The sequence below is a fragment of the Zophobas morio genome, unplaced genomic scaffold (assembly GCF_036711695.1).
Source record: "Zophobas morio isolate AGI-343-1 ecotype UQ-CSIRO unplaced genomic scaffold, CSIRO_AGI_Zmor_V1 ptg000004l, whole genome shotgun sequence".
Lineage (NCBI taxonomy): Eukaryota > Metazoa > Arthropoda > Insecta > Coleoptera > Tenebrionidae > Zophobas > Zophobas morio.
In genome coordinates this window covers 19,031,388-19,058,467 of record NW_026972109.1, presented here as the reverse complement: position 1 = coordinate 19,058,467, position 27,080 = coordinate 19,031,388, and the positions used below count along the sequence as shown (strand labels likewise).

The following is a 27,080-nucleotide window of genomic DNA, read 5'->3' as shown; positions in this document are numbered from 1 at the left end:
GCCTAAGGAATTTTAAACTCGCTAACTCTTATTGAATAGTTAATGCTTATCCTTCCGTATAATGGATTTAATTTTTTGAAAATTCGACAACGAAAAAATGACTTGGTTAAGTTTTTCAAAGCAAGTTCTATTCTAGCTATCATTCATGTCTGCATTTTATCTTATCTAAATACAATCGTCATTCCAATAGTACTAGAGTTTAGTAGAATGCTAGTAAACATCATTGACATTGATAGGTATTTTACCTTTTCAATTTTCATGCACATTACGAAAACAAATTTTTAAATCTATAATTCAAACTATTAATTACAGATTTGTGCTATTCATTTTCCTTGACAATAATTAGTACTGCTACGTATGAACCGTATGAACGACTTATACTTTGTCCGTTTTCATTGCATTACATAAAATTTTATGAACTTCTTTTGCTAATGGAGGGTACTGCCGTATTCGACCGTACTTGTGATGTTATGCAATTCACTACTACAACGCACTAATAAATACTGCAGGTACTAGAGAGCACGTACCCAAATGCACTATCAAATAAAATTTGATCAGGTACAAAAGAAACGGACAGAGTATACACGATTGAATTAAAATTTTGCAGGCGAATACATTTCTCTTTTATTTTTATTTTGGTAACATTTATATAATATTTTGTAATTTAAAAACAAGATAAGTAAATGAACATCATAAAAATAAAAAATATTCTTCATTTATGTTAAATTTGACCTATTCTGTCGTTTAAAAAGAAATCACTTTATCCTTTTATCTCCAAAAGTAATCAATAAAAATCGAAAACATTGCGGGTAATATTCAGGGTGTTCAAAAAATGCGCAGCAATACTATGACACGTTATTCAAGACACTTTATGGAGGAGAGAAAAAGATAATAAAAAAATTCTTTTGTCCAAATGTAGAAGATACAGCCCTTCAAAATTTAATTTTTTTTTTCAAAATTTCACCAAATTTTAATTCGCTATTTTGTGTTGGATACCTGAAATCGATCGGATTTCATTATTCAAAATAATTTTGGAGCTCTCTTGTCATGATCCATCGTATCCATTTTATAATGTAAGGAGAAATTAAAAAATTGTTTAGGATGAGTCTGACAACAGTGACTAATTTTCCACGTTTTTTTCATATGTCTTTCTAAATGGATATTTGGTTTTTGTAAGTGAACGTCAATCTGACGGAATTTTTTATGATTTTTCTCGAACTTGGACTTGTCAACTTAATAATGTATCGTTGAGTTGGTGCGCCATTTTTTGAACATTCTGTATACATATGTATATCAAATTTTTTGAACTGGTCCAAAATAATTTTTAACGATGCCATTTTATTATTTCACAATACATAACGGGTGTTCAACTGAAAAAATTATCAAGTTGGCGTTGTTTTGTTGACAGAAGAAAATCTAGCGAAAAACTCAGTTGTTTTATTAATCCATTCTGTTGTGTAAGTGGCATTTGACAGAAATGTCGGAAACTGTTAATTTTATTATACGAAAAGGTAAGGTTAGATTCGCCGCTAATTACTCAAAAATTTTTGTAATGTTTGTCTGGTACATATACCGATTGGTACCGAGAGAGCAGTAATAAATACGGTCAAAGACAGCCACGGATTTTTGAAAGTTTGTCTTTGATCGTTGCATTTTCATCTCAAACTTTCAAATTGACAGTAAGTTGACAAAAATCCATGGCTGCCTTTGATGGTGTTTTTAATTGATCGCTCGCTGTGCAAATTGTAAATATCTTATATTTTGGAAAAAATAAATAATTGCGATAACGTTTAAAATATATTTTGAATAAGTGAAATGTCCTCTTCCGAAAGTAAACGAGGTTTACATGTTTGCACGATGGTACTATGAACATTACAGGTTACTTTTCCTTCACTATTATTAATGACACAAATACTGATTTTGGTAATTTATGTATTTCAAATGAAGCTAAATTTTAAAAATAAAGACAGAAAAATAAAAACATGGTGTTTAAAATAACGCATGTGTAAAATGTGTAAAAAAAGACTTTCGCTAAGGTGTCGATCACCTTTAAGGCAGAATTTGGTTTCTAATGGTAATTTTTCGAATGTTAAAGACAAACTCTAATAATCAACTTTGTTGTTCTGTATACAACACTTGATTTATTTTGCGCTATAACTGTCTTCTGGTATAGTTTACTTAATGGTTGTGACTTAGAAATGTACCACATTTTCCCAAACTGACCTTGTTTATATCTGCTACAATACAAAAATAAAAGTTATGTTCCTCACGAAAAGATAATGGCTTATTGTATGTTGATGCAAATAAAGTACATATATTTTCCATCGTACAACAAAAAGTTTGTAATGTTGAAAAGTTACCATTAGTAAGATTGTATTTATTCACTAATTGATAATTGTTTCGTTATAAATAACAAGAAATATAAATATATTTATTTAAATTGTCCATTAACCCGCATTAAATTTCGCAATGTGATTATCTCTAGAACACAAATGTAATTTTCTATAGTGCATTACAGACACTAAAAGTAAACACATTACCAATTATGATACTGCGTACTGTATAAGGTTACAGGGTACACATCGCATAACCTTTGTTTGGCGACTGTGTTGGTTATGCATAATGAAAAATAAAATGACACTATAAGTCTGGCGTGCCACCTTGAAACTACAATTAATAAACAAACAGTGAAAAAATCCCAATAACTCATTTAATTACACTTCAAACACATTGTAAATTCATGAAAAAACTAAAAAAAATTACGACGCCGTAGCAGTAATTACTGTGCGGTACAAGTAATTAAGAGAAATTAGCTGCTTTGTTAAGACCGAGACTGCAGAGTCAGCCGGCGATTTTTAATATTACCTATTCGCTTTGCATTAAGATGAGCGTACATGAAAGAGGCCCGGAACACTTCCTAATGAAAATGTCAAACTGTGACAAGCCATTAATCATAGCACAAACGCACTAATACACGGTGAAATCCTCAATGGCTCGGTAAGTGATATCGAGTGACGACTTGACAATAACAGGTTCCAATAGTGGCCACTTGCAACCGAAACCGACGCTAGATGCTATTTTCCAGCGGAGTGCTATCGTCCGCCTAATTAAATCCGTAAATATTTAAAAATATTCATAGTGTATATGGCATGTCATGCGTGCCTTCCAGGCTTCACTTAAACCCCGCGTATAAAATAAACATCCCATTTTTTAAATAAGGGGGCGTGGCGGTGGCGTGTCTGTGTTAGGAATTGAATGAGTGCACGATTCACCATTATGAATTAAAAATATCGAAGAAAGTCTAACAGATGTCAAAATCTGAGGAATTTATTACCCGCATTTACAATACGAATAAATTAGGAACGATGATGACTCCGAATTTTAGACTGACACAGGTTTATGGCTCGTAAACAATCTTATGTATTTATTGGCTTGGTGGAAAGAACGTGCCCAGTTTTGCATTCGAACGCGAATAAACAAGGTAATATAACCGAGAATTGTGGTCGTGTTGCGGTGTTTCGAACAATGGTGACGTTTGTTTGACATGTGTTTTGGTACATCGCGAAGGCAGCGCCAGTGTCAGAAGTTGCAACTACACTTTCGATGACACCACAAGGGAGAAAGGAAGTCCAAGGTCAAGGAAAAAGCGATAAAATTCCAGCAGAAAATCGTCGTGAGTTTAGTATTTAATAGAGATGAGTCATAATCATGAAACTCGTGAAAGTCAAAATTGGAACTCAAAATTTAGGTTGTGCGTCCTTCGATGCAGCCAGATCGGTCAATAAACGCCGTTTGGCAACCAACCAAAAGTGAGAAATTCAATGAGGACAAATAGCTTTAAGCTCATAAAGCCAATAAATAATAAATCAATCATTTCAATTTCAATAATAATTTCATAGATAAAATACGTACACTTTTAATAATGAGCACAATTAATTTGTGAACAGCTGTGTATCGATAAAAATATCGTGAATGGGAATTGTAGAAAAAAGTGTGAAAGGACAACGGTGTGGGAGGACGCGAAAGCGACGCATAACAAGGACTTTTGAATATTATTTTTAATAATTAACAGTTTTGTAATTTCTACAACCTTACTTTTGTTGCAGAGAAAGTACACCTTAAAAGTAATTTCAGCTTGCCTGCTCTGACCGTTTCGACGAGTTGGCGGTGTTACATTACCAACGCATCCATTTCTCAGATTTTTTCCACAAAATTCGAGTCGTGCAATTTTAAAGCAAATTACGCTTTTCTCTCAAACCGTATTTAAATTCCAATTTTTTTGTTTGTTTACATTTCGTGGGACCGGACCCACAAGGGTACATTAAAACTCACGGACGACGACTTTCATTAGAACATTAAATCCGAATTATAAAACCATCCAACTTTCAGTACATTCATTCTTGGATGTACCTATATGGTGTCACCGTTAGAAATGAACGAGCGTTATGAGTCGACCTACAGCTGGGCTGGGATTATATTTTAATACGTCTCATAAACAAAACCTGAATCGTTAAGACCATATGGCACTGTTTCTTGCAACAAGCGCCGCGAAGATTTTTGCTCGTAAAATCTTGATAGGTAAGGCGATATCTGTCGATGTAGAAAATAGTCGTTTTACACATAAATTAGCGAATTTACGTAATTTTCAACATTTTTTGAAGTCTAGACAAGCGTTCTAGATTTTTTCGTATCTCTCAAGGTTGCGGAAGACTTTGTAAATAAATAAGAATATAAATTAGGCGTGTAAGTGGTCATTTCTCCGTTAACATTTGATCAAATGTCGCGCACTGTATTTGCAAGGTGTATTGGGGATTACGAAACTTTAATTTTATTTCAGTTGTAACATTTGAAAGTAGAACTTGAACACTAAAAAAATAAACTTATAAATCCTTCGTTTCAGTGAACTCGCCCCAAATGTTAAAGCGCTACCGGGTACGGCTTCTTCAGATTTGTAATGTTAGGCGTGGCACGCGCTAACCCGGTAGCGCTTAAATATTTGTCGCAATATTCTAACACAATTCTGGAAACGACTGCTTCATTATTTTATATTATAAGCATAAGTACAACTAAAAATTATTACATAACAACATATCTAAAAAAAAATGAAATTCTAGGGTTGTGGTCCTCAAAAATTATAAATAGGGAAGTTTTGTAGAACAGAAATGCTGGTTGAACTTTCTGCGTTTAAATTTCATCATTTTATTTTGTTTTTTTCTTGAGCTCTAAAATGCTCCCTATTGTTTATTATCTATGTGAAACTTTTATGTAAAATGTTTCACACACTTACTCATACCATTACTTATTTTCAGTTATCACATGACCATAATATACCAGTCAAGTTGCACTTATCGCCATTCGCTTAATATTAATCTGGGTAATAATTATATAGTAACACTTTCTTAATTATTCTTTGTTTTATTATGACTTTTTAAAATTAATTTGTTGATGCACGTAAAGTACAATGCAATAAATTGCAGTCGATTAATTTAAATTAATTAGTTAATTAATCCATCACTAATTAATTGCTTAGTGATTAATCAGTCAATTAACGCAGAATACAGAAGAACAAAGCGATAAGCCTAGAAAAAGTGTACATAGTTTGAAGCATGCATGGAATGATTGATTTTCCATTTATGTCAATGCAGTATCCACTTTCATTTATTTATTCAGTAATATAATTTGTTAATAACAATAATATTGTCTTTCTAAATAGTTACGCAGAAGCCAAAAATACCTCACTTTTGGTTTCAACTAAAAGTACATTATTTTTGCAAATACTTTTCAAAACCTTAATTGACAAAATACAGTCAAAAATTAAATAACCCACTTTAAGGGAAAAACACAAAATTAAATAATCAATGGCAGTAAACACCAAAAGAAACAGTAAATGGTGAAAATTAAACAAAAAATTGGTGGAAGACTATTTCGATAGAACTTCCCTCGCTCCTGAAGTGCAATAAGACATATCCAAACTTTTCGAAAAATTACAAAATTTGGTTCCACGAATTTTATTTATTTTTATAAGAATCTCTATAAGTTAAAATAAAAATATGTATTCCATGTTAAAATAAATGTAAAGAAGCGTGCTACCCTGTGTTTCAAGTGAGTTGCATTTACAAAAATGACGTCATCAACATTTTTGTAAGGACACTTGTATCAATTTGGATAGGTGCAGTGTAATATAACGGTATTACATTCCCAAATTTTCGGAAAAACAGAGTAAGCCGGTCTTGACTTCAATAACAGAAATTGACTCATTCTTTAATTCTTTTTGAGTCACTTTTTATAAGCGTTGCTAAAAAATAGCGCTATTGCAGTCGTGGCCTACAACTTCACAACATCACAATTTTCGTGATGATCTTGATCAGATAAACCCTGAACGCCACTGAGGTTGAGACTGCCCAGTCGGCCAGCCAAATTTATCGCCTGACGACGTGCTGTCGTTTTTAATATTTGTCTGATTGATTCCCCATCACTTCGGCTATGCCTAACTCTGGCTAATGACATAAAATTTGACAACAATCGGTCTGGTAGTTTCAAAGATTCTCCGCCTAACAAAAATCGTCACGGACGAGAGACAGACAAACAGACAGACATACAGACAGACAGGCAGTTGGAAACTATTTTTCCTCACTCTAGGGGCCATACCATATCGAGAAAATACAAAACTACACTCGAGAAGTAAAAATATCTATTAATTTATTTACACCTAACTTCCCGTATTTCTGGAGACCACAAGGTACGATTTAAAAAAAAAAATGGACAAATGACAGTGACATGAAATCTTATTCCCATTGCTTTTCATTGATCTGGAGAACCTTTTTCTCATCTTCTCCAATGTTTTAATAAAGTCCTATCATCGGTAGAAATAAAAAACTGGGGCACAGAAAATTTTAGCATTTAGCAAAAAGTTAATCAAAATGAAATTTAAGACAATTTGTTACCTCGCAACGTTTTCCTCCAACCACATGTCATAAAATGCTATTTTCTTGACAACAACTCAACTTGAACCTAACTTACACGTTTTAAATTTCTAATTTTCAAGATTATCTAGTTACCTATTTTGTCCCAGTTTTTTTGTCCACCGATAGTACATTTAAACTGTTTTCTAAAAGTTTACATTAAACAAAGTCGAGTAGTACTTGGGAGTTTATAAATGAAGAACATATAATGCCTTGGGAATTTGTTTTTAATCACTTATGGTAAACATTGTAAGTGTAAGAATATGTATATTGACAATATATTCTGGCCATAACTTTGCTAATGTTCGTTTAGACATTAGCTACAAATTAGTCCAAATTCTATAGATAATGTTCCTATTAAAGTGCTATTTAGATCCATGACTGACTCATCTGTACAATGACATTCACAAAGATAGGTAAAACGATTTTATATGTTAAAAACGAACAGACAATAAAACCATTAATCTAAAGATGATCTATCAAATCGTTAAATAACAAAAAATCTGTGCTAAATATATACATTTGAGTGTTTTGATAAAACTATAACAGTATTTTTTTAGGAAAAAATACCACACGATCCGATAACGAAACCCACATCGATAGAAAGATAAAATTCAAAGCCACTTCACCCAATTGAATAACTTGACAACACTAACATGCAAGTTCCCAGTGTTTCGATTTATGTTTTATCGGCTATAAAGAAGTCGAAATAAATTTTCCTTCTGGATGCCGATTCTTAACCTAAAAACCGTTAAGCCGAATTTAAATGACAAAATTATTTAAACGATTCGATTGATATTAGAAGCATTATAGTCACAATTAATTACAATTCTGGTTAAACTAGATTCGCTGTAGGTCGCTATAATACGATTTAAAACTCGAAATTTTAATTATGATAGATGGCGCTATATTTCGTACCGCATACCGGAGTAATACCGCAGCAGCGAAAAAAATAATATTAATTAGTGTTCGTTAAGTTCCTACGCGACTTATTAATTCAGGCAATACGGTAATTAATTTAATTAAGACAATTCCTTCACGTTAATATCATTTTTACTGCTTCAGCATTGAGGAGTCGCTGCGAGCGCCGTTCTATTTATCCGTTTTATTCTCCTAGGGGGCGCTTCGCTCGAGGCGGCAAACTTAATCGTCAAGAAACCATTTTTACAACAACGTTGCCATTCATGGATAAAGCGCTGGAATGTGCCTTTGGTGGTGCAAAAATGGTGCTTATATGGTGTTGGGCGTTTTAATTTCTCGCAATAATTACCAAGCGATTGATCTCGTAAATCCTGTCGATGGTGTTGCAATAGAGCAAACGACAGAAATGAATTCCACATGTGGGAAAAGCTATACAAAGTGGAACTCGGTTAGTTGGTAGGAAATGTCCGAAGTCGATCAAATAAATCAAGTCGTAGAATAAATAGAGCACATAAATAGGTATCATTTTAGCATTACGTACAATTACTCGGTTGATGTTTTATCGTTGACTATTTTGTATTTAGGCCGATTTTACTTTTGTTGGTAATAATGATAAATTATTCTAATGCAACTATTTTTAAATGCGACAAATCCTTGAATTGTCCGAGTTTTTGTGTTTAATTGCCTTACATTACCGTAATTGCACTTGTGGTTTATACTTGAACGCTGTTCGATTTGTTTGCTTAGTGAAATATGCGAGAATTGAGTGTTTAAGGTACATTTATTAATTCATAATTCTATTGAAAATGCTTACAATGGACGACACTGAACGCGTTTATTTTTAAATATCCATATCCGATCATCTAATTGTTATTGAAATCATGAAAACATGGAAGGATAGAAAATCAGAAGATAGCCATAGAACTGGTCATTATCTTTATTAGAGACGAACACGTGGGCTTGAATTAACAGGAACAAGGAATAAAACAGCATGATACTGGAATTTTATCTCCAGGAATTATGGCTTCGCATTTTGAACAAGACATAAACGCCAACAATCATCTTTTTGTTCTGGCGTAATTGCCACAATTGTTTGACACAATTATTTATACCTACAACTGGTTGAGCTCGGTATTAAGTTGTTCCTAAAGCATTAATTCACTGGACGCTTTTTTCGTTTCTTGGAAAGTGCAGCCTGATTTCCAAATATAAATTTCAAAATTTAAAATCACTTCGTACAAAAATATGGCTAATTAATGGGCAGCATTAAAATACATGCAAAGCTCGTGATTTAAGTGCTTTTTTTAATGTGTATGTTGAGTTAAGTAAATGGCATAAATTAGGATTACCGCATATTATTAAATCAGAGTTAACGCGAAAAGATTTTGTTCAAAGCTTAATTAAAGACACACTAAGTTAAAAATTACTGTTATAAGTTGCACACACTCAATGAGCACGTCCACCTGATTAACGTTGTATATAATGTGCTCAAAATTAAAGCGACATTCTTATCGTTTTGTGAGTTATTTACACGAAATTGATTTTATTTCACTCGGAGATGAGTGAATTTTCTTGAGGAATGTGCTTGCGCAGGAAGTGACATAAGTATGGAACTATGAATTTTTAACTTTCAGACCAGTGTTAAGACACGTTAAAACCAGTCGTGTCTAATTAGTAGTCTGACTTAATATTTTTTAGGAATGTGTTTTTTTGTTCGTCGAATTACTACGTCTAGAAATTTGTTTTTCTACATAATTATTATTTAATCACGGATTAATACAGAGGGTCACTATGAAGAATGAAACAATTAAATATTTAGAAACCGATTCCTGGAATTTCGGTGAGCTGTAGAGAAATATGGTTTATTTTCGAAGCCTTTAAAACTTATAAAAGAAAATGTAACAGATAATCAAGCTTTCGATGGAATTGAAAAAAAACTTAAAACTACAGTTTTTAATTTGTTTTCGAAGCTCCACATTTTAGAAAGTATATTACTCAACGTACAACTTCTCGAATGTTTGTTTACATGGTTTATGTAATAAATTACTCGAGTTATTTAAATCTTTACAAAAAAATGATACCAGTATGTCGAATATCGAGGGCACCATTCGAATGCCTAGCCATTGGAATCACACAAGATTCTAATTTTGAGTCTATTCCGTTGACTACGTTTTTTTTTTGTGATGTAATCAAAAGTGCTGATTGTTTCCTTTGGTGCTTATAATGCTATAAGCACCAAAGGAAACTATATTGGGAGTGGTCCTAGTTGTTAAGAAAAACATTTTTTATATCAATGCTGGAATGACAGTTAACTTTTTCTTCAACACAATCTTTCAAAAATCACCACTTTTAATAAGCATTTTTAATTTAGATGTGTCGTAATTACAAGAATAATTACGTGCATGACTGTGGATACATTTGCTTTAAAAAATGAGAAATATGTATGAAAGGTTTTATTGAAAGCTTTTTTGCGTTAACTTTCATAATATATTTTTAATAGCTAGTATTATTTTTATAGCATATTTGTACTGTGATTATATTTTTAAAGTTTTCTGTATGGAATGTTTACACCTGTGGGATATTACTAAGCTTTAGTAAACATTATTTTTATATGTTGGTGGTTTTATATTGCCAGTGTTGAAATTTATTCCTACAATAATTTATAAAATTATTTGAAATATCTCAGAGTTACAAAAATAAATCAGTCTGATTTTTTTTTTACTTTATCATTGTTCAAACAGCGAGCGCAAGTGTTTGTTCACGTAATACTTTCTTTAATTCTGATCGTAGCGATTAGAAACTGCATAATTATGAAATTCTCCGACTGCCTTCCTCTATACTCGTCTCTAGGTGGGCCATAAATAATGTTCTTCTTAAGCCAGGAATTGATAATCTTACTACACGACGTGTTCCCTTGCTAGTTCCGATATTTACTTTTTTAGGCTTCTTATACTCCATCTTTTTCTTTCCTCACTTCTGCTTTGTGAACATCGTTAAAAATATCTTGGCGTCTTCTTTTCTAACTATCTTCTTGAATATTCTATAATCTATAATATTAAGACCATTTTTGATAGCCGACTTGTTTAGTGCCTGAGAAACATTTTTTCCTTATAGCTAGAGTACTATAGAAATGCAAGAAACTAAAGCAACTTCAAAAGTTTCAAAATAAAATTCATCTGCAAAATTCTCCAGTGCACGCCAAGTATAGTAGCCCAAAAGGTATAAGGTTAGATGAACATCATAAAAGTAGTTGACCGCGAATAAATACCCCCTTTGTGTGGTTCGCACTAAGCTTACCGGTTGGCAATAAATCGTCTTCTAAACATTTCTTACTCACATTTAACAGGGCCGGCTTTCAAAGCGACTGATTATTTCGGACCCCTTTGTGGCTGCAGGTAGTAGTGGTAGGTAGTTAGATATTTAGTGAAAGCCACCCCTGAACGAACCGACAGCAGTCGGTCGAGCTGCACTGGACACGTTATTTACGACGTTAAAACCTTTTCTATTGTAAACAACTTAAGTTCCACACAATGTGATAATTTTATGATGTCCATATAACCTTATAGCTTTTGGAATACTTTACCTAATTTTTTTTCTTTAACTAATGTTACACTCACGCTAATATCTTTCTTAGATCTGATGTGGAAATTCTTCTAGTTTTTCGACATTTAGTATGTAATTATTCGAGAATCTTCATTAATGTCAGTACCACACCCGAATCTAAATTATTATGTAACTTTTGTTTTTCTAAGAAATACATCTTTTCCTCTTTTCTATTTCCAATTTGAATTTTTTGCGAAAATTCGAGAAACTTAATTGTCTCTAATTTACAAATTTATTAACACATAATTGCGACTCCATGGATTATCCTTTTCTTCTGTTTAATCCATTACTAGATTGATTGTTTTTGACTTTCGTTTTACTCAACTGTTTCAATTTTACCTTCCCATACGTAGTCTTCTTTTATCTTTTAAATTGTGTTTTGAAAAATAGATCATAATTGTGACAGTGTTCCGACTATCCTACCTAATAAGTGTTTTAATTAAATCCACTACTAAAATAGGCAAAATTAACTTTAGTTGTTATATTTTACCCTGTTATGTGTTCATGTGTTTAATATAAAAGACAGAGCAATAGTCAAATCAACATAAATAGCGAAAATTTTTCTAGCGGAAAGAAAAAGAATGAGAAGAAAATGTTGTAGAATGTCTTTTAAGAAAGAAAAAGAAAGCATAGCCATAAAATATCACGCAGGCCAGAAGAAAAAAGAATACCTATTTGAACAGAAAACTGAATGTAATTGTTAATAAAATATTAATATGGGAAACAGATTAAGAAAAACATTATTTAAAAAAAGTTCAGAGAAATAGCTTATAATGCAGAGGATCACATGGAGTAAATTAAGAAAACGGAAAACTGGATATATAAAAATAATAGTAATATTGGCTGTAGAATTGTAAATAAATATGAACGGAAAAAACGTAGTTAAATGATAAAGAATGCAAAAATAAATGAAGAATATGAAGAATCCAAAAATAAATGAAAAATATTTGTAATACAAAAATTGAAATTAAAATAAAATTCCCAACAAAACTGGTTAATTTTTAATTTTGCTATAAAGTATAACATTTGTGAACAAAAATTTGCGTTCTACGTTTTTTATGGAAGTTCCAAAAGCGAATGAAATTGTAATAAACACAGCTAATTTAGATTTTATGCAAAAATTGCAAAAGCTGGGTATCATAGGTGTGTGAAATAATTTTATCTTTAAATCGCCACAAGCAATAATTGCAACTCATAATGAAAATATTTATGATGAAATATCTTGACGAAATGCATTTTACGTTATCCGGAAATTCTTGAGTGAAAACAAATTCGCTTTCAAGTAATGCGCTCGAGTAACAACAATGCTATCAAAATGTGATGATTTATGGCTTCTGAATCTAAAAATTCCCTAAACTATTAAAAGATAATCTTTCAAAACAAATTCGTAATCGTATCATCTGCATACATTCATTATCCTTACTCATTGCTTGCATTACTCATATTATGCTTATGCAGTTAATCCAGTGACAAATTCTGAGTCGGCATGTGGTAGATAATGTAATTTGACAACGGAAGTCTGTTTGACTTAAACGAATTAACGCGGTAGTGTTTTTAAGAAGATATTCGCCATATAGCAGTAATTAAATTTTTGTAATAACAGAACATTTGCAGGAGAAACGACACTTAAAACTCGATTTTCTGAAGGGCAAAACGACTCTTTCAAAGTTGTAGTGTTCGTTATTGTATTAGCTTTTCCATGTTATGAAAAAAAAAAGATTTATAGTCAGCTAATGACCACCTTTAAATAATTTCGGCCACAAAAAGCAAGCAACGACAGGTCACCCAAGCAACCTTTACCTTTCTAAACAAAACCTTCCCGATTAGTGTAATTTATCCGATTATTATAAGCAAGAATACCCGTCGACCATGTAAACACATTTTATTTGTTCGTTATGCTGATTCATAGGATGCATGAAATTAATTTCGTTGAATATCATGTATAGCCAGGCAATTAGTACCCATCTCTGCGTCACACCGTCTTCATTTTTTCGTTGTCCGAGAACAACAAAACCGCCGCGAGATTCGTGCAATCGAAAATCTATTTTCGTAGTTCAGTTAATGCAAGATTAACGATTAAAATTTTAATAGGGCTAATTGCAGGTGTCGCAAAAAATAAGTTTAATAGATTCCTCGGCAAGAAAGTTCCGTGCCGGCGGCCCATAAAGCACGCTTCGAGCCGCGGTATCGAATCCAGGTTTATTTTTCCATATCTCGAGCGATATTTATTAAGAAAATAAGGCAAGTTTGGCGGAGCGCCGATAAGGAGCTATCGTTGTGCGGCCATTAGGGAGGCTCTTATCGGCCCGTCGAGCATCTATCGGTAAATATGGAAATTTTGTTCCTAATTAAACACAAACAATGTTATAATTGGGATATAATGGGCCTTGTCACAGCACAACAAAGTGATTTTAGAAGTCGCCTGCTTATCGTTTGGACGTTGTCCTCCGCGCGTTCTTACCCCACTTGGTCTGTTGGCCATATGCGCCGGCGCCAAATGCACATAGCTGGCTCCCATACGCCGAAAAACGACCAGTTTAGCCACTGACTTTCGTGGGTTAAGCGTTTTCGGCCTTAGTTTCGGCATTCAGTGACTTTCTCCAGCTAATTTGTGCTTTCACCCCGTTTTAGTGACTCATTACACGCGCCGCAGCCAAGTAAGTACCGAGACCGTCCCAAATTTTTTGCAAAATCATCGCAGGTGGCGCTAGTGTAGAGGTGCTAAATTTCCAAAATCGAAAAAGCTCCAGTGCTAACGAACCCGCCGTAGTGTATCGCTCCGTTGTGGCTCGATCGACCGGCGAAAAACCCATTCATCCTCGTCAATTGGCCATCGTAATTGAATCGTTGTGGCCCCTTTTTGTGATCAGTGCCAAGACCGTCTCCGGCCGTTCGGGCTAGCTGCTCTCGGTGGTCTAGGTCAGTTCCGTCGTTCTGCCACTTTTGATCATGAACGATTTCGCCCAAACTCCTCAAATTCCCACAAACATTTGCATTTCATTTAGATAAATATTTAAAGAGTTGGAAAGCATGGCAGTCTTTCATTGCCAGACGTTCTGTTTGTTTAAGTTTTCGTACGCGCGCAATAGTAAAGTATTTTGTAAATTTCTACTTTGTTTAACGTTGCTAACCTTGTATCACTTTGTCTTCGCGTCGGCACGTTTGTTTTTCGAAGAAAGTAGCGCTGCGGTTTTCCCCGCGCCGTGAAAATTTCAACGATTTTACGACCTGTCACTTCTTGGGCCAATAGAAGGCGTTTTGACTAACGGCAGCACATTTGGCAAGGTTTCGTGGTATGCTGAGCGATGTGTCTTATTCTTGGGCTAAGCAATGCGCCTCGATAGTGTCGCTCGAAAAAAGAAAATAGTGAGGCGCACTTAACATTTGGAAAGGCTTCCAAATTATACAAGAATCGAATAAATATTTATAAATCCTAGAAATAATTTAGAAACGTGTTGCGCAACACGGCTAAACATCGTTGCATTTGCATATAAATTTACCAGATTTCATAATTATTTTAGTGAGAGTAAGCAAACACCGTAGAAATTCGCCATAAGTTAGCACCAGGCGACCTTAGTACTACATACTTGAGAAATTTGGGCTTGGGAGCGATTTTTACACTCCTACCTAACAACCACAATGCTTTATCGACGGTTCTAGCCTGTCGTAAACAATAACACTCCTACGGACTTTGCGACAGTTACATTAACCCATGTTGCAAGACCTCTATGCAACACTCATGCTTTATTTTGTTGCAGGTGACGAGGACTAGTTCACGGATAGCCGTTTCTTCCAATTCGGTGAGTCTGGAACGAAACCAATTCGTGATAACCTCATAAACGGCACTATAAAGACCGATCGGAGATCTTAGCGACAGAATATATTTACGGTTTACGTAACAAGACTTGCCTACCTAACTGGTTTCCAGAGACAAATTCACCTGACGATATTTAATGACTCCGAACTGCCTCAATAAGGTCGGGTACTTTATTGCACACGCTCAAGCACCAGTGCTGAAAAATTACCGCATTCGTACCCACATCCACCAACACGCCCAAATCGAACCATCTCCACCACCCCCAATTTTCAAAAAACGCTAGTTTTTTAAGAATCCAGGAAAGACCTAACTCCACGTATTTAAAACAGCCACATTGATAGCCGCAAACAATTTAACGCGCATTATTGATAATCCAAATGGACCGAGCAAACCCATGAGACCATAAAACCATTTACGATAGGTTTACGAGAGCCCGCTGCAACAAAGTCGTCGGTCTAAGTCGCCTCCGTTGTATAAGAGGTTGCCTAAACGCTTCCTTTTTTTTTCAAAAACCGTCATAAACCAGGATATTATCATATTTTGAGCGGAACGTTGCTTGTCGGCGCAAAACAATACTCTTTATTATCCAATAAAATCTCGATTTTACAATGTTAGTCTCATAAAAGTCTAAAATTGCCGGAGTCTGTTCGAGATTCGCGATTCGCAGCCGTCTAATTTAATTACGTCGTGTCTGTAATTACAGCAAACCATCTGAATTACGAGGAGCACGAATGAACACTTCATTTTGTCGAAACGTGGTGCTAAAATATTTGTAGCGATTTTTATAGAGCGTTGACTTTTAAAGCGATGTTTATGGGGCAATTAATCATGCGATTTCGTTTCCATTTAAACTAATTACGGCAGGAAGAGAAGCGCGAAATGACATCAAGGTGAAATAACTCAATTTGATAGATTAGAGGGAGTAATGATAGAGCACGGGACAAAAAGAAAGTGTATTGTAATTGCGGATGGTTCGGTAAGAAGCTCGTTATTACGGTTGGTTTAATTATTAATAAGCGCATGATAACCCCATAAGCCCACATAAGGTTAAAGTAATTGCGTAATTTGCTTATGTAAGTTATTGGATCGATTTTGTTTTTATGAAAGCGTTCAATTCTGGATCGTGGTGCTTGCGTTATTTATTTTAATTGTCGCGGAGGTGCAATTGATTTCATTTTTATGTAAAGACCTGGAGAAACGTCGACGACAGTCGCTGTAATTATCATTTTTGATGACGTGGTTGTTGAAGGCAGGAATCTATGTAAATCCGATGTTGTCGGACGCCTACACCTCCGCGTTAACACGTACAAGCAAGTGCAGCGTTGAATTAACTAGGGAATTACAAATAGACCGGCATAATTTTGCCATTACGATTTTTGTATGAAACGTGGAATTCGCTTTAATGTCGCAAGACAAGCGACGTGGATGATCACGAATATGGAGAAGACACTCAGGAGTACTGTTAACATCTTACCGGGCAGCATTAGATTACAATTTACACTTCTAATACTGTCAGGTAAAGATGTCCTCCGGGCTCCGAATCCACCACCAGAAGACGAAATCAAAGTTGTTAAGAATAGAGGTGACACGTCGGAAATCGCACCCGAATATCGAACGCGTACCCCGATAATAGCTTTTTCTAATTGAACCGGGTTTACGTGTAGTTTAATTTTCCACACAATAGATGAGTCTAAGTCTTCGACCAAGCAATTCCTCGGAATACCGTTCGATAACGATTTTCTTGGCGTAATCACGGAAGCCATTCATAGCTATAATTAAAATATCACCCAAATTACTACTAAATGGTCTTCGTTCCCAATTAGTTTATTTTTCTAAACTGGTTATTAGTTTGTTGTTGTAAGTCGTACAAACATGTCGCGGTAGTCTGTACACGTAAGTATTTCAACAAGTGGTCTTATGTAATATTCCTTCGCCTAAACTTCACTCGGAGTCGAGCGAAACACTTAGGCATACTCTATAAATAATGTTATAACCAGATAACCAAATACCATTACATTGCCGCTATAATTTTAAAAGCAAATAGTCGCGTTTTTATAGCGCGAACGCAAAAACAATGTGAATTTCAAAATGAAAATAATCCAAGAAAACGGTTTTCTTTGCAGCATCTCTTTGTAGAGCACGCAAACATCGTTATCATTTCCCATTATTTGAGTAAGAGATAATAAATCTGTCGCGTCACTTTGATTAAAAATTTATTTTAGATACTTTCTTCTGTTGTTTACTGAAACCGGGAATCGTATTGCGTCAAATTTTATTGGCACGTATCCACGCATTTTCCGACTTTTCTTTATGCGCTGTGGTTCTACGAGCTTTTTAAACGGAGCTTTTACATTCATTAGATGAAGCGATATTATTTTGAAATTATATTTTTTCATTGACCCGAACCATGCATTATTACCTGCGTAATTATAGGCTACTCGTAACAACCTGTAATCAGTTTTCTAGAGTAGCTCGAAAAAGTAAGTGGCAGTTTTATTTTTAAAAACTACTAATTGATTTTGTTACGGTCGGTCGAGGAAAATGGAACTTTCACCTATTTTCGTCGCCTGCGTGAGCAAATTTTGGGAATCTCTACGGTTCGTTGACCTTTGCCAAGGTTACAATCCGCTAGAGGCGCTGACGTAGAGGACGTTAATTTAGTACGACGATTGTAACTAGATGGCGTCCCCTTGATTCGGACGTCTATTTCTTGGAAAAAATAGTGTCGCTACTTATCGATGAGTATTTATAGCTTGTATCAGACACATTACGGAAAGAAGTGATAACCTCCTGCCTATTTACCATGGTTTAAATATAAATAGTATTTGTGTAAAAGGTCACTCGAAATAAGCAATAAACGTGATAAGTTATCGCACGGGTAGTGATTTATTTAACACACATCACTATATAACAAACATAATTATCGAAGCTATTCTCTCTGATAAAAATGGAGATAGTTAGTAATCCGTGTAGCAACAGACATTAATTAAAACAGATAACATCGCAGAACTGTACCCAATTTGTATCGTCATTAAGAAAACATTACTCCTCATTTGAAACTTTTGTATTGGCTTAATCCCAAAACTACTCACGACAAGTAAACCGTTAAACGGCAATCATTCAACGGCCTTTCCATGTCTTTGATAACTATGTAACACTCACTGTTCTTTTATTTACGGGAAACATCCATGTGGTATCTCCACCGGATACAGACACATATTTTAAAAGATATGACACAACATGTGGTTGCTAATGCGGTGATAGCGACCGTTGTCACCAAACTCACTGCAAATTTTCGCCAACTCTAACCTTCTTAATCCTCTGAATCTTCCTCCACTCTTTCTTCCTCTTCTTCCTCATATCCATCTTCACCCTCACCTCACCTTCCAACCCATTCAGCACCACCACGTCTGCTTCGTCGAACGCTTCCTGACACCTGGAACACGCCCCCACACCGATCTCTTTCAAAGCTCTCTCTGAAAACACGCACCCGCAGGACCACAGGGCCACGAAGCGGTACTTTCCGCTCATTTCCAGTCCCGTCACGGGGCAGATGTAGGGCGAGACGTCGATTTGGTCTGTGCCGTTTTCGCGGAATTCCGGATTCGGGGTTAGGTTCAGAGTAATTACGTCCCTGAGGGTTCTGATGTGGGGTGGCGATTCTCTATTGATTATGGCCTGTATGATGGCCGATTTGTTGTAGAGCTTGCCTAGGCCGCACGTAACGATGGGGCGTTGAAGGAGTTGCTGGGTTAGGTTGCAGTATCTCCACTGAAAAATTAAATGGGAGGTCTGATCCCTCGGCTCAGGTTTCTGTTTGACTTTTACTAATTCGTTTCGGCGAGGGATTGTTCCGCCATCGCAGCCCATTCTTAAATTTCACGGAGGTGTGGCAGATGCTTGCGAAAATTTGTTGCGCTTTGACAGTGACAGAAAGATAATGTGGTCAATTTACATTAGGAGCGATTATTGTCGTAAATAATGTCGTATGTGTGTAAGGATTGTTTTGATTATGTCCATATTATGTCAAGGTAAACACAACGTGATAAAGTATTGTTGTTAAGGCGACGAAATACTGATGCCTACTTGGATTTTTATGCATATCACGGGTAGAGGTTTCGCATTAGCTATTTTTCGAGGTAGTCCACTGGTTCGGTGGTTTATGGAATGGAAATTTTTACAAGTACGAAAGGTCAAAAATTTGTCTTTTTCGCCACGAATGTTTACGAATCAAGCCAGTGGTAATAATTTTTGAAAGCAATAATTGCTTGTGTGCGAACAAACAAACTGTATCTTTATAAAACAGGAAAACAAACAGGTGCATGGACGTAATTTCATTAGTTTGGCGCTACATCTAACACGTCTCTTGTCTCTAAGTAATGAAAATACTTTCTCTCTTTGTTGAATAGTTGAATATGTAACGTATGGCGATAATTAACACAAGGTATAATAATAGCACGTTACATTGAAGAAAATATGACTGTCACTTCGTCTCTGTGTACTGGTTTTTCATCTAAAACAAAACATCTCTTTTGTTGTTTTCAGATTGTTTTCTGTCAATGATTAATCACTTTTATCGTTATAATCACATGTTCGTGTAATGGAATGTTCGCATACATAGCGAACTTCGTGGGTAGTTCTTGGTTTCTCAAATTTCTATCCTAGATCTTATCAAAAAATCTGCTTTGCTATGTTTTCGAATTTTGTATTTAATTTTCACTACTATCTTTATGTTGATCACCACTGTATTCGGAAATTTGAACAGTGCGGAAATCGTTTGTAACTATTCTCTATGCGAGACTATAAATAAAATTTCTGTGCAAACTTTAAACGTGTAACTAGCCTTTTATTAAACTAGTTCTATGGTTTGTAATAAAGGTAATGGTGTATAAATACATAACATTTACCATAAAATATGCACAATCTAGATTTATTAATGTGTTTCCTTCTTTATTACGAATTATTTTCAATAATTGTACGGGTACGGGTTGTTAGGTTTATAGATAAACACATAAATATTTCCACAATTCTTAAATCACAACAAACGTATTTATGTACTGTATTAAATTACTTTGCAATGACTTAAAATATATACAATGTTTTGTATTTTTGTGTCTGATAATCCTTAAGTACCGGTTAAATTAGTTCGCTGCTTACTGGAACGATCTGACGACCAATTTTTGGACTGATCTAATACTTACAACAGTTATGTTTTAAAAATATCATTAGAATATAACATTTTTCGCTACTTACAATCACAGCTTTTGCTATATCCAAGATTTACCAGTTATCGGCTTGGAAAATACTATACATGTGTAAGTGGAACTTTAATGAGATATTATTACGCACCATGGTACTTATTTATGCAAGTTCTTATCAATAATCACAGTTCTACATGTTACATTACATTCTTCGTGCGGTTGTACTAAGCGGGGTACGAAAAAACTATTCCTTGGCAGAACGTAGGAAATTATCATGTGTGGTTATAACTCCATTTCTTAATTTAAAAGAGTACCTTTATACTGCATCTCGTTAACGAAGAATATTCCAATAAATTTAAGAGCGCGTTGGCAGTTGCGCGAAGGTTTATTGGCTTTACAAGAAATAGAAAAGGTGGAATAGAGTTGGAACTGTTGTCCGATTGTATGAAATAGGTTTGTGAAAACTGAGTTGGATGTTAAAGCGAATTAAAATAGAGCAACTATACTGAAAATAATGTAAAAAAGATGGAAATGGTACAATGAAAAATGAAATAGGAATTTAGGGAGAGGAAGCTGTATAGTTTTTGTTTACTTCGATGAAATACATATTTAGTGTTAACTATACGGGTTTTTTAATTTTGAGTGATATTATATTTGTAAAAACAATCTTGGAATTCAGGCTTGAGGCGAATAGTAAGTATATATTTTTGTGTTAGTCACACAGAGACGGGTATTCAGTCGTGGCATATTTTATGTTAGCGTGTACGTTGTGTCGTTAATTTCTTTTTTCTGTCGGATAAAAAATTATCAAACCTGCATTCTACTACTATCGTGAATATCACCTTATTTTTTTAAACTGGATGAAATTTTCAACAATTTGCAAATTCCAGATCTATATATCTTAACAGTTAAGATTTCTGGTCATTAGTGTTAGTATTTTACCTGTTTCGACACGTTTTTGACTCCTCACTTTTCATTTTACTGGTGCGAGACTTTCAGTGAAGCGATCACTCTCGGATTATCCTGAATAATACTCCCTTACACGTGTCTAAGGTGGAGGTTTTATCTAACAATATTAATAGATTATCTTATAACTATTAATTAAAGTTATTAAGACGCACGCCGAAACTTTAAAAATGAAATCGATTAGAAGGATTGGCTCAAGGTGATATGAAATATAAAAATGTATATATGCTATAAATGTTACGTCTCTGTCAAGAATTTCATAAAAAGGAGGAAAAAGGAAAACAAATTTGAAGTGCACATAATATGAACCGCACCCAAGATTCCTTACAGAAAAAAATAAAACAAAAATTCACTCTGATTTTATGTCATTTATTTTTAATTATGCACTTATTATGTCGTTACCATTTTCTTTCGATTGTAATAATTATGATTTATGAGGTACTAGTTGACATTACATCAATGCAGTCAATATTTGTTTTTTAAATATTTATTTAATTGACAGTTTCTTTATAATTATCCACATTTACTGTAGTTGTGCCCTTACACGTTTTTGAAATAATGATTATAGTTCACTGCTTTTACTGTACATATATAGGTGGCAGGATGTGTAGTGGTACCACAGTACACACGTAATGATTTGAAGTTGTACTTTGTGAGTTTGTTGTACACTTCAGTAAATTCTCTAATACGTGGCACCAACAATAGCAAAACCGAAAGTTACACATAATAAAATCTGGATTCTGCCACTCTTTCCATTTATTTATGAGACCGAACCACAAACATATAAGTATATTGTTTTAAAAAAATTATTTAGAAATTTTGGAACTGTATTTATACATAAGTGCAAAATGATTAAACGCTAGCAGTTTGTTGGCATAGTTGTTTATTTTGATCCCAAAACCGCAAAGTACACATATTTTTTCCAAAGACTTTATGTATCACATGCTGTTTATATTCCATGATCTTAGAGGTCTTCTGTGTAAATTCTAGATATTTTTTACTGCTTGGCCAATGTCAGGAATGACACATAAAGAAGATGTAATTATAAAATAAAATCCTATTCTTCTGTCAGTTGTCATCTGTTACGGGTTTGATACGTAAAAACTTGTGATGTATGTGTCACACGTTACTTGTATAATAAGTAAAGATATATACGGAATATTATACAATTTTTCAGTGAAAATTCCTGCTGAAAATATTGATTTAATAGTTTATTGAAAAATTAAATAATATGGGCAGTTGTTTATCCTATGTATTAACAGAAATAAAATTATAGAAGGCAGTAGTCCGGAAAAATGCAGATTAAAAAAATTAAAGCAACTGAAGGTAATTTAAACAATATTGTAAATCAGTTAAAAAAACAACATTTAAGTAACACGTAAAAAGATCATTTTGGCCAAGTGCCTGCTATTTGTCATGTGTTTGAAAGGGTACTTTATCTTCGTATATTCGAACTGAACTGAAAAAGTTGTTTATCGGAAAACGGATAAAACTGTCCCCTAATCTAATAATAATCAATCTACCATTAGTAAATATGCAGTGTACATAAGTAAAATAGAGTTTAAGAAAAATGTTGGAAGTCCAAGGCTGGCATCGCAAAATTTTGAATAATTGACTTTTATTTATAGTAGAATTTCCATTTAAAGGACATATTTTCAAAACAATAACGAGTACAGTAACGATCATGGAAATATTACAAAAGTAAAATCACTTGAACGTCAACAGTTTGTCACATGGGCAACCATTTTAAGAACTCTTCACTTTCAAAATTATAATGTCATTAACACACTTTTTAAATGGTAAGAACAACATAAAACTTTTTAGTTCGTAAAATGACATCACTAGACCCAGTTTTTACGTACTCTTTTAAAATAAGCATGCAAAAATAAGTTAATCGATTCAAGATGATATCGCTTACAGCTTGACGGTATCAAGTAAAATATTTTATAACTAAAATGTAAGATGTGTGAAAATATATGTGACATTTTCTAGAGTTTTTATCAAATGTTATTTATTTATAATTGTGAATAAATATTACACACGCTCTAGGTGTGTATTTTATTTCCTGAACGAAAACTGAGCAAAATATGGTAACAATGTGTTTCTGTTTGAATGCGTGAACTGGCCGGAATTCATTCCTTTTGACTTTTTTGCTATTTATAATCTATTATTTTTTCAAATTACTGAACCGACTACTTTGAAAAATTGTAAGGTGTACTTAAAATTATTTATAAAACGCTAACTAAAATTGGTCACATCATTTCGAAAAATCGTTAACTAAATTTAACATGATTAAATGGTCCAAGTTATTGAAACAGAATTTCCTCACCTATTAAATACAATAAGTACAACATATCTAACTTTATTATACAATTTTCAATTTTTGTCTAGGTTACAACAGCAAGACGTATTCATAAACCACATGTATAGGAGTATGTTATTTTATATATCTAATAAAAATCACCACAGACAGACGTACTCTGGGGGTCATGAAACGTGGAGAAAACAAAAAGGAAGAAAGTAAGATAATATCAGTTAATTTACGGAGTAAAGAACTGACGAAAATTTGTATTCATTTCGTCCTGAAAGATCATGACTCTATCTCAAAAAATTATATTACAAACTAAAGAATATCTACGACATTGATTGCGCTTCAAAATTATTTTTATTCTTTAGAAATTTATTTCTTTCAATTCTGGGAATACGTTATATTTTATGAGGTAACATTGTTACATTTATTCTCACCAAAAATTAATCACTTTCTTGCAAAAACTTATTTAGTAAGAGTTATTTCAATCGCATGTTCTTAAATGCCATTTCACTTTTCTTGTAATTTAACATGCCACCTTTGCTTTGAATGTAGCAAACTAACCATATCTCAGTAATGTTGTAAAGGCGAGACAACTTTCCTTAAGATTTATAGCAGATTTAATATAAAAATGTGTAGTTTTGAGACGGGTTATATATTAAGAATAAAACTGCTGTTTTATGCACATTATTTAACTGTTTTAATGTGCATAGTAAATAAATATTTTCGCTATTTATAAAAACACTATAGCGACGACAAAGCTAATAATGTTGTAACCAAAATAAACATTACCGGGTCATAACCGGTCACAACATATTCATCTCAAATTTGATATTTAAATAATTATTTATATTACTGTTAATCAGTTACTACGTAACTGTGACAAAAGTTGTGAACATTTTTAAATTTACGTTGTAACGTGCAGTTGTTTTAATACTTTGTCCTTTATTTTTCAATGACAAAACAATACACTCAACCCATTTTTACTTCCCGAGCGTAAACGAAGGAAGTATTGTAATCGACTCCATCGGACGATTGGCCACTTTTTTTTTAATATCAATATATTCACAACATGAGTCATGGTTGTTATTCGTCGTGTATACTTCAGAAAAGAATGATCGTTATTAAATAATTAAAAAATAAAAAATTTCCTATTAGCAGACGATCCTAATTCATACTGTGACCTAAACTGCAAATGTGGTACGAGTTATCCCGAATCGGTCGAATATTCTTATGACGTCAGGCGGAGTTTCGTCATTTTAAGCTTGATTCACTGTTGTCTAAAATATTTTTTCCTCTATGTTTTCTGTTCTGACAGTACATCAGAGGTTTAGAGCTGTAATAAACGCTTATTAAGAAGCTTAAGAAATTTAAACTCTGGTTGTGTTGTAGGGTTATAATTTGAATTTATATATGGCGGAATAGAGATTGTAACAGTTTCCATCCTAAAATTTGAAAATTACGTCAAAATTTTTACTTGATAACAACAGCATCAATGGTATTCATCATTAATCTGATCATTTAGTGGAAAATATCTATTATACAACATTAACTTAGATTTGTGCGCTTCATGTATTTTCTTAAAAATTATTAACTTAATGCACTAATTTGTTAAGAAGATGTTAAAGATTGAATTTTTTGTATTTTTAATAGTCTTGACGTAAAATTTTACCACTACTTAATGTTATTCCTCTAATAAAATGGCTATGACCTATTATTACCATCCGTTAAAATTTGCAATCAATGTGTAATAGGTACATGCATCAGTGGAACATGATGTCGTTGTGATTGTTATGTTTATGAGTACTCAATTCGGCTCAGTTTTAGAAGCTTTTAATAAACCTATTTACTACAGTTTGAGTAAAAGTGACTAAACTAAGTAAGCAAAATTATTAGTTTCTATATACTTATTTACTGTTACTTTTCGAAAATTATTGGATTAACTTTTACTACCAGTTTCAGCAAAACCAGTTCAAAACTGAAAAAAGTAAACCGTACAGAACATCAAAACGGTCTAAAAATATGTGAATGCGTCTCATTTGTTGTTTTATTACGGTCTAATAATACCAAAGGTCGATTCTTTCCAACAGCGTAGATTTCATATAATTGCTATCGCTTTTATAGCACATAAAAATTATAAATGTGCATAACCGTGCTCTTAGGCATTACTCGCTTTTATTCATCCTGCAGGTAATGGTGAAAAGCTGTCCTGCACGCGTGTACAACACTTGCTGGAACCCATTGACGATTAGAGGAGTGCACGTATGTAGGTACTTAAAAGGAAACCGTGATTCAATGCAATTTACAATCAATTTGCAACAGATAGTTGCATATTTATGCCACGATAGAGACAGACGGCAGAGGTATGCTATGCAGGGAGTGGGTCCTCTCCAAGTGCACAGACCGAATAATGTAACCGGTAACTGGTAACCGGTCCAGGCGGCTCAGCTCAGGTGGGTGGTGGCGGACGAACTGCAACGAGGAAATTCCACCATCCAAAAATGGACGCAAAACGGACACCCTCACGTGACGTCACCCAGCAGGCAGCACCACCTTATATATAATCAATACACATAATAGGTACAACACAGTGCGATCGAAAACGTTGGATTCAGAGTTGGCTTTGAGTGACGTTTCACACTTCGCGCTATTTATGTAGTGGAGATGACATTCTGACAGGAGAATAGCAGCAGTGACGTTTGATCGTTGATAATGTGATTTTGTTTACGTTTCTGAATAACTATTTAACGTTTAGCGAATTCTTATGCGGTTTTTTGTCGTTGGTGTTGTTTGTTTGACCGCATGTTGATGGATTAGTATTTTTAAAATTTTAAAGATGTCGTTGATCGCCACTCACAACCGGACAACATATTTTTAGGTTTTTGTTTTTCTTTAGTGTCTGTATGCAATTTGTTTCTATTGTCTACTTCAAATTACGGTGTTAAGTCAGGTTTCGAAAAAGCTAACACCTTGTTGTTCTTTTTTACTAAGTTGTGGAATTTTCTGATTAATGTCAATATCCAGCAATAACCAAGAAATATTTCGCTTTTGGATCAGCAAGCTACCTGTTTTCGAACATTCAAAAAGAGGATGACAAGTTTCAAAATATTGTCAGTTAGATCTTCTTTAACTGTATACGAGTAACAACATATTCCTGCATCTGTGGTTTAATTCGTCTTTATTTTTAAATTTTAAACATTTCCTCCGGGAATGTGATTTTAATTGTTTATGAAAGTGGTAACATATATATTTATTTTTTAATTGCTCACATAACAGGTTTAAAAAAGATCACGAAATAAACA

General features: G+C 33.9%; 1 protein-coding gene and 1 long non-coding RNA gene across 3 annotated transcripts; one reads left to right on the top strand and one right to left on the bottom strand.

Moving 5' to 3' along the window:
* Nucleotides 1-14,045: 14,045 nt before the first annotated feature.
* On the top strand, nt 14,046-26,635 carry LOC135144796 (uncharacterized). Its single transcript, XR_010283234.1, has 4 exons — nt 14,046-14,143; nt 15,245-15,286; nt 25,969-26,044; nt 26,101-26,635. It is a non-coding gene; the product is annotated as an uncharacterized LOC135144796 (long non-coding RNA).
* On the bottom strand, nt 18,365-19,329 carry LOC135135565 (replication termination factor 2-like). Of its 2 annotated transcripts, XM_064064669.1 has the most exons (2): nt 19,132-19,329; nt 18,365-19,074 (listed from the first exon to the last, which is right to left on the bottom strand). In XM_064064669.1, exons 1-2 carry the CDS (start codon nt 19,171-19,173, stop codon nt 18,586-18,588), a joined length of 531 nt encoding a protein of 176 aa, XP_063920739.1. In that variant the 5' UTR covers nt 19,174-19,329; the 3' UTR covers nt 18,365-18,585. The 2 variants fall into 2 exon arrangements, with proteins under 2 accessions (XP_063920739.1, XP_063920735.1); XM_064064665.1 differs by having other exon boundaries at nt 18,365-19,329.
* Nucleotides 26,636-27,080: the final 445 nt, after the last annotated feature.

Coding starts and splice junctions, on each gene's coding strand:
- LOC135135565 (XM_064064665.1), bottom strand. CDS start 19,173: ATGGGCTGCGATGGCGGAACAATCCCTCGCCGAAACGAATTAGTAAAA.